Source organism: Ruditapes philippinarum, unplaced genomic scaffold, assembly GCF_026571515.1.
Source record: "Ruditapes philippinarum isolate M1 unplaced genomic scaffold, ASM2657151v2 ctg4252_1_1_1_1, whole genome shotgun sequence".
Lineage (NCBI taxonomy): Eukaryota > Metazoa > Mollusca > Bivalvia > Venerida > Veneridae > Ruditapes > Ruditapes philippinarum.
The window spans coordinates 275,219-290,483 of NW_026858509.1; the positions used below are offsets into that span (position 1 = coordinate 275,219).

General features: G+C 32.1%; 2 protein-coding genes across 2 annotated transcripts in view; both read left to right on the top strand.

Moving 5' to 3' along the window:
- The window catches only part of LOC132753459 (uncharacterized), an 80,144-nt gene extending 68,614 nt beyond the window's left edge, over window positions 1-11,530 (top strand). Inside the window, exons 38-53 of the mRNA XM_060743941.1 lie at window positions 312-399; window positions 789-1,007; window positions 1,306-1,430; window positions 2,213-2,398; window positions 2,967-3,128; window positions 3,654-3,806; window positions 4,047-4,137; window positions 4,677-4,753; window positions 5,404-5,577; window positions 6,797-6,970; window positions 7,387-7,501; window positions 8,062-8,310; window positions 8,557-8,945; window positions 9,812-9,915; window positions 10,537-10,762; window positions 11,412-11,530. Coding sequence (XP_060599924.1) covers window positions 312-399; window positions 789-1,007; window positions 1,306-1,430; window positions 2,213-2,398; window positions 2,967-3,128; window positions 3,654-3,806; window positions 4,047-4,137; window positions 4,677-4,753; window positions 5,404-5,577; window positions 6,797-6,970; window positions 7,387-7,501; window positions 8,062-8,310; window positions 8,557-8,945; window positions 9,812-9,915; window positions 10,537-10,762; window positions 11,412-11,530 — 2,651 coding nt within the window. The remainder of the gene's footprint in view (window positions 1-311; window positions 400-788; window positions 1,008-1,305; window positions 1,431-2,212; window positions 2,399-2,966; window positions 3,129-3,653; window positions 3,807-4,046; window positions 4,138-4,676; window positions 4,754-5,403; window positions 5,578-6,796; window positions 6,971-7,386; window positions 7,502-8,061; window positions 8,311-8,556; window positions 8,946-9,811; window positions 9,916-10,536; window positions 10,763-11,411) is intronic.
- The window catches only part of LOC132753460 (uncharacterized), an 83,223-nt gene continuing 79,368 nt past the window's right edge, over window positions 11,411-15,265 (top strand). The window contains exons 1-4 of the mRNA XM_060743942.1: window positions 11,411-11,526; window positions 12,173-12,455; window positions 13,111-13,356; window positions 14,867-15,109. Of these exons, the coding sequence (XP_060599925.1) occupies window positions 12,202-12,455; window positions 13,111-13,356; window positions 14,867-15,109 (743 nt within the window). The 5' untranslated portion in view covers window positions 11,411-11,526; window positions 12,173-12,201. The remainder of the gene's footprint in view (window positions 11,527-12,172; window positions 12,456-13,110; window positions 13,357-14,866; window positions 15,110-15,265) is intronic.

The window sequence follows — 15,265 nt, forward strand, 5'->3', positions numbered from 1 at the left end:
CAGTGGATACTTCTTTATTCATCCAGCTTCTTCTTTTATAAATTGTTCACAGAGTTTCATGCTAGGACCTTTTATAGTTTGGTAACTTTGATCAATCAATGAATTATAGGTTATAAAGTACTACTTGTCAATGTAGACCAGATAACCAGGAAAAAATCAAATAAATCTTTGCAAGTTAGACAAAGTAAAAAGAGATATGTAATGTTATGTGTTATGAATTATAGAAACTATCTATTTATGTCTACCAAATAAACACATTTAATGTACCTTTTCATTTTTATGAAATTTCATATATTTATTTATACTTGCAGAACAACCGAAATGTAATGTTTTTTCCAACGCTTACTGTGCATTATCGCTGTCCTCTGGTCTTGTAAAAGCTGGCCACATGGATTGCAGGTATAGTTTTCAGTTTAACTTCCACTTGAAATGCCATTGCAACTTTTCCCCATCTTTGGTTTTCTTGTATTTATAAGTCACATAGGGACAACCTTATAAACTTGTTTACTACACAATTAATAATAGACTTACTCCGAAAATAAGTATATTTTGGATTTTCCCAGCTAATCCGGGGGTACACTGAAATATTAAAGAAAGATGCTCAGAACTGAATTGAAAGTTAATTTTAAGTGTTAATTCTCAGCCTTATTTAAATATAAAGCATTAATTTAAAAACTCTCTTTCACTCTCCCTTGTGCAACATCATTATTTACTAGTATTATACTTTTGTACAGATCAATAATAAATATGATGAAATACTATTCACATTTTCTTTTATTTTGTAACAGATTACTGTCACAATCCTTGGACTGTATCAGCACAATAGATAAGAATTGTTTGAGTAAAGAAGAATCACAAATGTTCATAATGCTCAACCGCCGTCTCAGACAGTCTCGCGCTTGGACCCACTGCCTAGCTAGGGAACGCTCGTGCCATTGTGGTGGAAACACAGTCTTGTCGCTACAGTCTATCATGAATCCCTATATTGATGTAGATCAAGTTTGCAAGTAAGAGTTACAAATGTTGTTTGTGTCCCGTACCATGAATATTTTTAGTTATTTTGCTTATTGATTTTTGCATAATTTTCCAATAACTTTTTTCTTATTGTTGCTATCAAATTCACTATTAAGCTATTGTGTAAATTCATTATTATCTTATTAATTTATAGTTAGAAAATAAGAATATTTATGACTTTAATTTTCATTTGCTCTCACATCATTTTGCTTTGAAACGACTTTTAGTGTGTTAATTTTTCTGCCTGCATTTTTAGAGATTTAAAATATTATATATGAGAACTGCTTTCAGGCAAGTTAAATCTGCATATGATATATCAATGAGCATAGACTGGGACAAATGTTCAGCCGAGGAACATGCATATGTAAAATTAAATATGGCCGTAGCTCACTCCAGAATCAGCGGTACCTGTAAAGGTAAGACAAATTTTACATTTCATTGCTTTAAAGTGGTTTATTTTATGATAACCAGCGACATTTCTTGTATATGCATACAGTACAGATATTGTAATTGTTAACTCACTAACTATAATGTATGGAATCATATACATGTACTGCTTTTCACAAAATGTTGAAAAACTGTCACATGTCACATTGAAGAATCTATGATTACCACTATACAATTGCACACATGTGGATCGGATGTTAAATTCTTATATGTTTGATATTATGTTTTCTACATGATATTCTGATAAAATGTTTTCATTTCAATGTGATATTTTTTTTTTAACCAAACATTGTCCGATTAATTAAGGCTGCTTCCTTAACTGGACAATCATTGTTATCTATTTCCTCAATCAAATTTGGATTTGAGACTATATTGCTTTATTATTGTGGTGCTTTTGTTTTGTATATGAACAATTACATCAACCTATGTTTTTTAGCTCATCTGTTTCAAAGAAAAGTCATGCTACTATGATTGCTGTGTCATCTTTATCTTTGCTGTTGTTGTTGTCATTGTGCAAAAACTTTAATGTAGCCCATTATTCTCATGTTAAAAGATATCAACACCAAACTTGGAATTTTTACTTATCATAACAAGGTGCATTTGTTAAACAAGGGGCATTATTGTGAAAACTATATTCTTAAGAGTTATCCCCCTTTTTAACTTAAAATTTTTGTCAAAATTTGTTATTGATATTCATTTCTCTTACCAGACCAGCATTAACAGGGCATGTGGTGCTCTTGTTTTTTTTCAGAGGCTGGTTGTCCAAAATATGAGTCGTTGTCCGACAAAATCCTGGACACCTGTACAGAGGGAACCTGTGCTGATAATGAGGGATTATGTAAGGAAGGATTTTCTTGCTGCGACTACGACTGTGGGGCATTATGTTTTGAACTGGAAAACAAACCAGATAATGATGATGATACTGTACCTGCTAAAGGTGAGGTTTTAATTGCTAGTGCGTTAGCATTTGTGGTTAGAGAAACATTTATGTTTTTGAATTTGGGTAGGGCAAGGGAAAAGTTGTACTTGGAGAAATGGAATGATAGAAAGATGTCTGTGTGCATAGCACTATAGTTACTATACATTAATGCAAGTCATGTCTTTATGAAAGGGCTTTCTTTACACTTGAATAAGCTCTTTGATTTATTTCTTCTTTGAGTACGTAAGTATATTTCACAATATTTAAGGTCAGCTCAGCTTAAAACCATTTTATATTTATTTGATAGAAATGTTTTAAGGTTGCTGAATCATTAACTTACCAGTCACCACTTTTGGTTTGAATAATTTCAGCCATATTGAATTCTTTCAAGATAGAAAACTATCCTGACAATTTACGAGATATGTTTGATTCTACTAAGATATGAAACATTGCTATTCATAGAGGAATTAAGTTTATCCATCTTCTTGTTAAGCTTGAAAGTTTCTGCATGATCTTAACATTGTTCATTTGACTGGAAGCCTAATATTGGAAGAAATTATTACAATATTTTTTATGATATTTACAGACAAGGATGGTTTTTGTCCTCTCCCTGACAAGGTGCTGGAATTTGGTGTTTGTATGACTGAATGTGATGCCGATTCTGACTGTGAAGGTGTGAAGAAATGTTGTAAAAATTCATGTGGTGGTGGCATATGTGTTGATCCTGTATCAGAAGATCCTAAGAAAAGTAAGTTGTTTATGCTATACATGTATTAAAAAAAAGGAAAAAAAAATTTTGTTTAGTAATCTCCACCCTACCCCAAGTTGTTTATGCTATACATGTAGTAAACAAAAGAAGAAAATAGTTTTGTTTAGGACTCTTCACCTTACCCAACCCCATCAAAAAAAGAAGAAAAAAAGGAGCTGTTCAGGTCTTTAGAAATACAAGTAAAGTCTTTTTGAAGAAGTCAGGCTTTCAAAGCAATAGCCATTTTAGTTTTATTTACATGTATATATTATAGCTATTTAAAAGTTATATATCAATGAAAAATTATTGGAAGAAAACAAAACATCTTAAAAAATTTGAAAATTACACTGCCTTATACAGAATTATCAACTTTTTAAGTATTTCATCATAGATTAAAGTACATATAAATAAGTCTATCTTACTCAAAGGCAATTTCAGATTTTTTATTATGAAAATTTTTCTGAGACTTCTGAAAATTACTGTAAAACTTGCTCTAAATTAGTTATATGTTGAATGAACTTTCAGAGAAGGATGGTTTCTGTCCACCTAAAGTAGAGGGAGAAATAGGGATATGTCAGTTTGAGTGTGACTATGATAGTGAATGTTCTGGTACCAAGAAATGTTGTGAGGCAGGATGTGGCCCAGGCCGGTGCCTGGAACCAGTAGACTTTGAACCAGGTAATTAGCCCCCAAATGAATAAGCACATAGAAATAAAATACTATGAAAATATATTAATAGTTCAAGAATTTCAAATGTTTTGAAAGTTTGACAAATCTATTCAAGAAATTCAGCAAGCAAATGGTTGAATTTGATATCTTTTCATAAGTACTCTGTTGTCAAGAAGGTAAATATATTTTTATATATTTTTTTTATAAATTTAACTGTTTAGCGATATCCAATTTCATCTCTATTTTTAGCACTGTGTAAAGATGGTTCAGAACCTGTTAAGTGTTTTGCAAGTCCATGCAGCGTGACGAAATGTTCAAACATACCAGATGTTGAATGTGTGTAAGTATATTTATGAGATATGGGGTCTGAATGAGTCTTTCCGTTAGCTGTTCAATAATGTCAGTTTCTCTATATCTGTAATAATGTCAGTTTCTCTATATCTGTAATAATGTCAGTTTCTCTATATCTGTAATAATGTCAGTTTCTCTATATCTGTAATAATGTCAGTTTCTCTATATCTGTAATAATGTCAGTTTCTCTATATCTGTAATAATGTCAGTTTTTCTATATAAATGAAAAAATAATCTGTTAAGGGAACAAAAGCAAGCAATCAGTTCCTTGTCAGTCAGTGTGTCTGAGTCGGAGTTCTATCCCTATCTATATCTAAACACTAATACGCAACACAAAACTTTGTCTTCCATTAACAAACCAATAAATGTAGACAGCTGAGTTTTGTTTGTTTTTTTACCTGTGATAAAAAATACTTACAATACAATTAATTTACTCGAAAGAGTAAGTCATGGGTATGGGGATAGTTTGATATTTATTGAACAATGTGTAAATCATTTTAAAATACTGTTTCATTTCTTGTAATTCAGAGATAACTACTGTAATGGATGCCATGCTCAGTTTATATTGGATGGTAAAGATGTTACCTCCATGTGTGAAGATGATGGTAAGTAACCAAGTTTATTTGTATTCCCACAAACAAAATAAACTGACAAGATGTTATTTAGGAAAAATACTTTGCTTGTTATTTGTTGGTAACATAATTATAAAACCTTTCTTTATTTATTATATAATCACCTTCGTGCAGTAATGTATTAACTCCTATTATAATTTAATAGGAGTTAAACTGCTACTGCACTAAGGTGACAATGTAATGGCTTGTTAATCTTCTTAATTTTATGTGGATACATGTACATATATGCTATTCAATTGCTGCACAGTTGCAGCCCTTTAATCGGAGATGTACACAGTTACTTCCCTTGAAGTTTTACAGCTTAGCAATAGTTACCCTTAGCTTTGTGAAATAATGTGAAATGACTGTGTTCGTGAGGTTAACTTATGAAAATGACTGTGTATTTAGGAAAACGCTGTGAAATGACAATACTATTTAGATTAACCAGTGAAATGACTATGTATCTCTTGATAAACCATGTGACTAGATAAACCATGTGAAATGATAGTACTATTTAGATTAACCATGTCAAATGACACTACTATTTAGATTTAACCATGTGAAATGACAGCACTAATTTAGATAAACCAAGTGAAGTGACTGTACTATTAGATTAACCATATGAAATGACTATTTATCTTTAGAAAAACCATGTGAAATGGAGGTTGATGTTGGTACTGAAGAGAATTGTGATAAGGAGAAAATGGTGGGACGTTATTTCTTCAACAAAGATACATCCAAATGTGAGAAATTCAACTACACAGGTTGTGGTGGAAACAAGAATAACTTTATGGAATTACAAGAATGTAGAATAAGCTGTAAGTTTTTTGTTGAGTAAAACTTTTATATCATATTGGAATTATTAGCACATATATTTACATGTATGTTTATGCCTTTTGTAATATGTTTTTATCTTTTACTATGATTTAATACTGTATGGTAGAACAAAACTAAACCAATTTGAGCACTCACTGTCACACATTTTCATTTCTAAATGCATTCTCATAAATCATCTATTCTGATGGTTTATTTCCTTCTACATGTAAGACATAGGTTGTTTTTTTGTTTTTTTTGATGGAGTGATGAAGGTATCTGAATTCAAATCACTTCCTTCTTACAGCTGTAATCTAGATTCTATTAGGAACTTTGAATTTGGGCAAGCAAGTTTCTTTCTTTTGATAAAATTAAACGTTTTCACTAAAGTTAATGACAGTATTATTTCTACTTAGAATAAAAGAGAGAAAAAAGGCATTTAATTTTTTCTTTGATGGGCATTTGTAAAACCATCATATTATTTTTGAAGGTTTTAAAATCTTAAATTCTTATTGAATAAAGAACAGATAATCATTACTTCATAACCTCAAGGGATCTTTATAAAAACGTTTTCATTTTGACAATTGTAGATTTGAGCATTTTATCATTTGACAATTCTGTAATTTGTCCCTTAACCCATTACGCGATATACACGCTGAAAAAATGCCTAATTTAGGCCCCCAACACCTGTTTTTGTTTGAGAAATGTTGTTAAAAAAAGTGGCAACTTTTCTGTTTGGGGGTTTGAAGGGGGGCGGAGTCCCCCTCATCGCCAAGAAAATTTTGGACTTGTGAGAGGCTATGAATGACCCCAGATTGATCATAAGGTAACGTGTAACCAACATTGAAAAGTGTCTGACTCTAATTCAATCCATTGAGAAGTTGCAGCTTTTTGAAATCAATTTTGATGGAAAAAATCAACGCAAAATAGTGATTTTTGGCAATTTTGAGATGTCCCCTCGTTGCCATGGTAAAAGAAAATTTAAGCCTGAGCATGTTGTTGAAAGGGCAATGGTCCAGTCAACATTTGTGCCAAGTTTGATTAGTGTTGAAGCAGTTTTTATAGTATTATAGTAATTTGAACTTGTAATGGGAGACTTTTCAATGAAAACAGCCATTTTTCACAAAATGCTCACAAAGTAATGGGTTAAAATACAAGAAACATACTGTTAAAAAATATGTTTAAAATCAATATGTTCTTTTATGTTCTTTGTTTTATCTTTAGGTATGCCGGTTTGTGAACAGGTTGGGAAACAAGAAGGGTTCTGTAATTTAGAAATTCCATCATGGAGCTTCGATGCTGAATCTGAAATGTGTGAGGAGTTCCATTTTAGTGGTTGTGGTGGAAACAAAAACAGATTTAATTCACAAATGGACTGTCTAGATAAATGTGTCGGAGGTAAAATAATTTATTTTCTATGGCAACATATTTCCTCGGTTATTCCCCTTCAGCCCTGCCCCACAAACTTGAAAACAGGATGAATGTTCACTTTTGTGAAGCTAATGAATGATAATGTGAAGATTATTACATTTAACTGTGATGTATGTATTTTAAGACTTAAATTAAGTGCTAATGTTTACCGGTAACTAAAAAGCTTAAATTAACTATTATGCACATAAACTTTAAAATGATTATACAATTTTCCTACTTTTTCGCTTCCATAACAGTGTTTCTCTTAAAAATGATGCACAATGATATTTCTGAATTAAAAAAACATAGATTTATCTGGAAGACTATGGGTTAGAAATTTTGTTGTTCATAAGCCATGTTTTGTGATTGTTTTAGTAGTTAAAAATGTTTTGATAAAATTTCAGAAGAAAAAATGCTTGAAGTTTGTTCAAAGGTGAATGAAACGCTAGTAATGAAGACAGGTGTCTGGAAACATCAACTATCAGGTCTAGTAGGATCGCTAGTGGATCATCAGTGCAGGTAAAACATTCTTTTTTATTCTTGTAATTTTCAAATGATAGTAATTGCAATGTTAAGTTGGTTACCCATTGAGACAAATACTACTATATGGGGCGTCTGTGGCCGAGTGGTTAAGGTATTTGACTTCAAACCACTTGCCTATGACCACTGTAGGTTCCAGCCATGCAAGCGTCTTTGGATTCTTTCATGTGAGAAAGCTATCGAGCTAGCTACATGTAATATGGAACGTCTGTGGTTCTACTTAGGTGCCCATTTGTGCCTTCCTCCACCTTTAAAGCTTGGAAGTCACAATATGACCTACACTGTGTTGTTGAACATAAAACATAATGAAGAAAGTACTACTATGTATCCTCATATGACATCAGTACGGGTTAGTTCCAGAAAAATGACCTGACAGTGATATCAACATTATTTGCAAAAAAAGTTCTTTTACTATCAAGGAACTCCACTTAGGTCCAAAAGCTTAGAAACTTTGAAAAGTAAACACAAACACTTAAACTTGCATTCATAAATTTATTATAATTTTACTTTACTATTTCTTGTGTTCTCATTGTATTCAGATTTTTCAAAACTGTAAAAGAACAGCTACAAATGACCTTGAAATGGTGCTACCTTGAAGGTAAGAGGGAGGAGCTGATGAATGATACCATGAAAATGCTTGGATTTGATTGGACAGTGTGTATTGAAGAGGAGGAGCAAGAAGAAAATGGGGAGGTGACTGAGATGGAAATGTGCTACTCTTTTAAGGACATTAAACAGGAATGTTTTATGGAAATAGATCCTGAAAATGCTGAACAACAGCATTGTGTGTAAGTTGACTGAAATATCTTTTGTTCATTGTTTTATGTAAACATTTGTAATGCTTTTGTATAGTAAAAATAAGTTTTAAAAAGTTAAACACCAATGAAGAACTTTGATCATGTTTATCATTTTCGCCAAATTTGAAAGTAAGTCTAAAATAAATGTACAACTTAGAATCTTACTGAGTATTTTGTAAGATGTTTATCAATCAAGGATGTCACTTTAATTGTACAATTTGTTTTAATGTATTTCAGAGACCTGGAATCTGTGCGAGACTGTATTGTGGAGAAAACCAAAAGTTGTAATCTGTTCCAAATGTCGCAGATCAAGTCTCATTTTGAAATGATAGTTCAATACTTGGAGGATGCTGATATAAAGTGTGATATTACACTCCCAGAACAACAAGATAACCAGTTAAAACCAGTTCAAGAGTGCGTCGAGGCATACTTGCAAACTTTCATCACTGGTCTGGCGGCAGAATTTATTCCACTGGGGAAGAACGAAGAGATGTGTACAGCAGCCGGAACTTTCCGGAAATGTATTTACCTCATTAAGAATCTTCCTGTTAGAGGTATTGCAGACAAAATGGTTCACATTGCTAGCAAGTTACATCAAGATTTGTGCAAGGATGTGAAAGAAAATGGTGAGTTATTAGATATTTAATGAGATTTTTTTTTCTAGATAAAACTCCAGCTGGCTTGTGTGGGAGATTTGTGAGTAAGGTCAAATGTTTTTGTTGAAGGTCTGTGGTTGATGTTTAAACACTGCAAACTGTTAAAAAAATCTATATATAATGTAAGTTAAATACTCAAAAATGCACTATTTGCTGTTTTAAGTACATCTTATATACCTGTTGAGGACCTTGTATGGTGGAGAATAGTAGAATAGTATATAAGAAATACATTACACCAACTTAATGTTGGTTTTGTGTTTCACCTTACCCTCATTTCTTGTGGAAAAAAAACAACCTGAAATGAAAATTTGTATTTTACTTTTAGATATTTATTGTGAGTTAATTAACCCCTTCCTTGATGATGGCTACAGATTCTATCCATGTGACCAATGCAGACAAAAATCTACGAACACATTGGTGCCGTCTGATCACTGTCTGAACTGTTCCCAATTTAGTTGATACTTGTTTTGAATTTTTATTGCTAAAAACAATGAATGGTTTTGTCCAGATTGAAATCAGTTTATGATATTTAGCGTGATAAGTTAAAAAGGTTTTTAATATGAAGCAAATTATTATGTACATATAAGTGTTATGCTTGTTTTCCGATCCATATCCATATAATAAATTATTATATTGTGATGTAAAATAATACATGCTTGTAAATTTGTAAAATGAAATATGTTTAAACTAAATGCATGTAAAGTTTTGTTTTTATTATTTCATATTATATGATCAGTGCATGTTTTACATTTCAATACTGATCCAAATTATTAACAACTTTTTTTATAATATTATTTTGACTTTTGATTCATTATGCTTGATTATGTATTTGACAGAGGTACCAGAGAAGGTCACTGCTATAAGCTGTTACACCTGTCACAAAGCAGACAACAATGATGCATGTAATGAAAACACTGAAACTTGTCCATTCAATAAACAGGTAAATATTCACTGCTGATCATAACTGTACAAAAATTTAAAATTGCTGTTCATAGGTAGGTTGAAAGGTATACAAGATTTTAAGTAAAAGTCTTACATTTTGCCTCTAACATATAGTATGCTCATGTCCTCCTTAAATTTTTAAGAATATAACAAAAAGATTTAGTCAAGTAATATTTTTCTGGACAACAGTTTATCCATTAAAAAAATTAAAAAGTAATTGTAAAATGACATGATTAATGACATTTTTAACATTAATTAATTAAATAATGATTAAGGTAATCACAGAAACATTGATTTATGATTTATGAATGATCAATAAAAGAAAAATTAATCATTTAATAATCATGACGAAAATGAATATCTTTACCCCCAAGTCCGGTTTACCAGCATTGCTTTTTGGCACCAGGCTCAAACAAGTTTGTGAAAAGTTGTTTTTTTTATCAAAATAAAAACTGTTGAACTATGGACAGTTCCATATTCAAAACAATGTAAATCCATTACTTAAATTCACCAGGCTAAGGCCTATATGATAATGAAATAAGTAAATATTCAAAATATTCTTTCAAACTGGCTAATTGCTGATAATAACGAAAACCTACTCCCTATTTTGTTCTTACAGGCTTGCCTTACGGACATTATGAGAAAAGGTAATGAGACATCAATAACAAAGAAATGCATCACCCCAACATCAGCAGACGCAAGGATGAAAGAATGTAAAGGTTCTGGAAACACATTGAAATGCGTTTACTCATGCACGAGTGATCTCTGTAATAAAGAAGAAGAATACACTGAAGATGATACCCAGCTTCCATTGAGAAAGAAACGTGACATTGTTATTCCTGATGGTAATGTTTTATCGTTGTTGAAGATTAATTTGTTTAAGAAGTAAACAGTTGAAGGTGCATTGTAGTTTAAACATTATTGATTGCACTTCCTTGTGATGAAAGTTTCAACCTTTTTTAAGAACCTTTTTCTCAAGTCTTCTTCCTGAAATTAATCTGTAAAGTAGTGTTGTCATATAAATAAACTTGGCTGTGAACCCAAAGTAGGACTTAAACCCATGATCCCAATGATGAGTGGCAGTAATTTTTACAACTAAACCATAGCTATCCTAAAAATATATTTTTGATTGAATATATCCATGTCATTAACAGGTTTTTAAACTGTGGTGTATATACAGCTGTCTTCTGGGATATATTTAGATCTTGTATTGTATGACATTGCCAAACAATAAAGAAATATTTATTTGAACAAGTAAACATGTGACAGTTGCTTTATTGGATGCACAGGCTGGCTTTGCTTTATTGAACAACCAAACAGGCAACAGCTGAAATTTCCATGCTGGCTTGGCTTTATACTGGTATCAAGGGCTAATCACTTTCTGTTTCAGCAGTGTGCGGATTATAATTATATTCATTGAATGAGTGTTACATAATTGTCTTTTCACAGCTTCAACACAGTGACAGTTTAGCAATATTCTTCTTTCTTTTACAGTAAATGAGGTCGATAGCTGCATGTATAAGGATGTAGGAATGCTCGCCAAAACTATTGTTACGGAGATATTTTTCATGCCTTTTAGTCATGTGAATGATTACATGGAATTCTGCGAGTAAATATTATAATTTCTTATTTACTTTAAAAACATTATTATTTGTGGGACACTATTTTTTGTGGTTTTCATGGGTATCTCAATCCATGAATTTCAAATCCAACAAATTTAATTTCATCAGCTGTAGAATCATTACATTGTTTGTAGTCTTTTTTTGAAAAAATTTAAGAAACCACCAAAATGTCTTTTGTGACAAAACAACAAAACTTCATGCCCACGCAATAAAATGAATTTACAGTATTTGACAAAACTTTCCCTGAAATGGGAGTTTCTCTAGTTGTCTTATGATATCTGTGATGAACAACAACAAGCAACACAAAAACAATAAAGATTTTATGTTGCACACGGAGACATGCGTACAGAGATGCGTACAGAGAGGCCTTCTATAGAGCAAAAGACATGATAATTACTTCAGAAAAATATTTAACATGTGAAGAGCAGGACAGAGTTTTTGTTTTTCTTAAATAGTTTTCTTCTGACTGCATTTATAAATCTAAACACGGCATTTGGTATTTACCCTGTCTGTTTGCCTGAACTTATCTTATATGTCTATTTAATGAACTGCAGCTAGTTTATACTACTAATTTATGAAGTTCTTTATGTTTGTTAACATGATAATCAACTCTAATATATGAAATGATTTCAGTATGAAGGAGTCAAAGGGGTCGTAAAGTAATGGAATACAAAGCAAATTGCTCCATTGAGATGACAGAAAGAATCGACACAGTTTCTAAAAGCTTTGCAGACATTTCATATATGTCTTGTCCTCAGCCAATCGTAGACATGGAGGAGGAGCAAGATGATGAGGAGGAGCAAAAGAAAGGAGAAAAGGAGGAGTTAGATGAAAAAGAGGAGGAGACTGTTTGTTATTGGGAGAAATGTTTTAAGCCAATTGTACCTGTCTTAAAATCTTCGCAGCCGAAATGCATGTGAGTTCATGCTTTAATGCAGTGACTATTCATAACATAGAAAATATTAATTAAAGTAATGCAAAAGTGTAAATAATGATTTGAAAACAAAATGTTTTATTCAAATGTTTCAGCATAATGCATTTCATACCTATAAATAAGAATATTGAAATCATTTGCAATGTTTTAAGGCCTTGAAATTGTATTCTTTTGACCCATATTGTAGAAAAATTAAATTTGTTCTATAATTTTGTTAAGTTTCATATTACGTCTGGCTTTAAAAATATCATATCTTTTGATTGTGTTTTGCAACATGATATTCATTAGGTTGTTTAGTACCCTATGACAAATTACAAAATAAATTTTTCTTATTTCTCTAAGTTTACTAAATTAACTTTCGAGATTTCTAATTTTCTTTGCTTGTCAAAAATGTCATTTTTATCTAGGTTAAAAAAATTCTTTTTTTGTTGAGCTCCCAAATTTTAACCACATTTGCACAGTACTGTGGTCAAATGAACGTTGCACCAAGTGCCACGGGTCATATTTTCAGGATTTTGCGATGTAATCATTTTTTGACAGAATTATGGTCTTTCATTAATTTTACATATGTAATCTGATCAGAAAAAGGTGATTGTGCTTTCACATGTTATATATTTAAAATATTTGTTATTTTCAGTCATGTCATGAAGTCACTGGAGTGCGTTAGTAAAAAATTAGCGGAATGTGACAATGATAAAATTTTAGCCCTGAGAAGTTTTTTGAAGAGTGTCCGAGTGATTGTTTCAAATGAATCTTGCGTTGATGACATTACAAACGTGATAAATAAAGCCCGTGTTGAACCTGAGTGTGACTTAGAGGCAGCTCAACAATGTGCTGCTACTTTTGCTAACCTACCGACAGATGATGCTGATACAAGATGCTTGTAAGTAGGACTGGTCTTTTATTTTGTTTAGTTCTGCTTTGTTTTGTCTTGTTATGTCACATAAATTGCTAATTGATAACTAAAATCATGTTACTGACTATTCTACTGGTATAGAGCCAATTATTGCCAACATGTGAGCCTGTATATTCATTTCTTTGTTTTGTCTTTGCTGTGTCATACAAAGAATATACCAGTACAGAGATATGGGTTAACTATCTAGAGGCTGTATAGTTATGTGACTGTGTGATATATAGAGGATATTGGATGAGTGTAGGTTCCATACTAAATTTAACAGTGCATAAAGCAAATGATGTCATGTTAAAATATATGCCCATACAATCAATAGCATTTTTATGGAGTCCCAAAATCACACGGGTATGCGATAATATGTGATAATTATTCTACTGGTAAAGCACATTGCAACCATGTGCGCTTGCACATCAGTGCAGTCAGAACAAGTTTTTGGTGCTTGCTGCATAGTTTATTATTTCAAAATTGAAACCAAGACTAATAATATCTGTCATATGTTGCGGTCCGGACCGGAATATCCGTCCCGAGGGGACCCGCCCATTGGGCGGTAACGAGGCTTGCCGAGTTACCGCCCATGGGCGGGTTCCCGAGGGACGGATATTCCGATCCGAACCGCAAACATATGAAAGATATTTTTTCTTGCATATTCTGCCATATTATTTCATATTTAAAATGGTTTACCTCAATATGATATATGTTCATGGAAATTAAAGTCATTTCATCCATAACCATTTTCTTACATTAGCGTATGAACTTACAATTTAAATAACAACGGCGAAATGACGTCATCCTAAGACATATTTCCCTTCTAAAACGACGTCATTTTAACGCAGTTCATTCATAAATGGCGCTAAAATGACGTTGTTGTTTGGCACGCGACTCATCTGGCACCCCCCATGCCAGATGAAATTTCCTGCATGGGTAAAACTCACGGAAACGCCAGTCTGCTATGCAAGAATAGTCCATTCCACAAGTAGGATAAGTGTCAGATAAGAAAAAGGTAAACCTCAGATGTTGAAAAAACTGGCCTGGAGATTATAAACTCACTATCAATTCTCTAGAATTTCATTGGTCAATATAAATTCTATGCTGGTTTCTGACCAAGCAAATGCCTGGCCTTAGATGTGTGTATGAGCATAGGAAAATTAAAAGATCAGGACACTATACTGCAATATATTTAATGTTATATTTTATCTGTTTGTACTGTACTTGTACAACATTGTTTGTAGCATCTTAACTTATAGATTTGACTGACAGTGAATTCAGTCTGACAGTTTCATCCCGACTCTAATTTCTCTTACTCTATATTTTGATAATACATGTAGTAAATGATAATGTTTCCTATAATGAATATCTACCATTTCTACAACTTATATCTCTTAATTTTGTTTTATTGTCATTTAACAGATGGAGTAGGTATCTGACAATATTTTGCCAGGTTTAAATCTCACTGAAAAAAATTGTTTCATATTTTTTACAGGAGGAACAGAAATCAAGAGGCCTGTGTGAATTACCATGTAAAGAATTGTAATGACTCAGCAGAAAAGACTGCAGTGTTATTGGAAGTAGAGGCACTTAATGATTGTGATAATGATTCAACTATTGAAGCTGATATTGATATGTATGCTAGTGAATATGAGTGGTCGGAATGTAAACTTAGTGAAGCTGCTATGAAGAGTCAAACATCTCTCCTGGATGGTTTTGACCCAGCTAGTAAATGCGCGTAAGTGTAGAATGCTTTATTATTACAAAAATATATTTTTTTACTGTTAATGATGAATTATAGATGATAATAGCAATAGTTTATTAAGAATTTAAAGATGGTGCTTCAAATATTTTTGACCGATCTTTCAGAATGTTATTGGTTCTCCTTGAATAA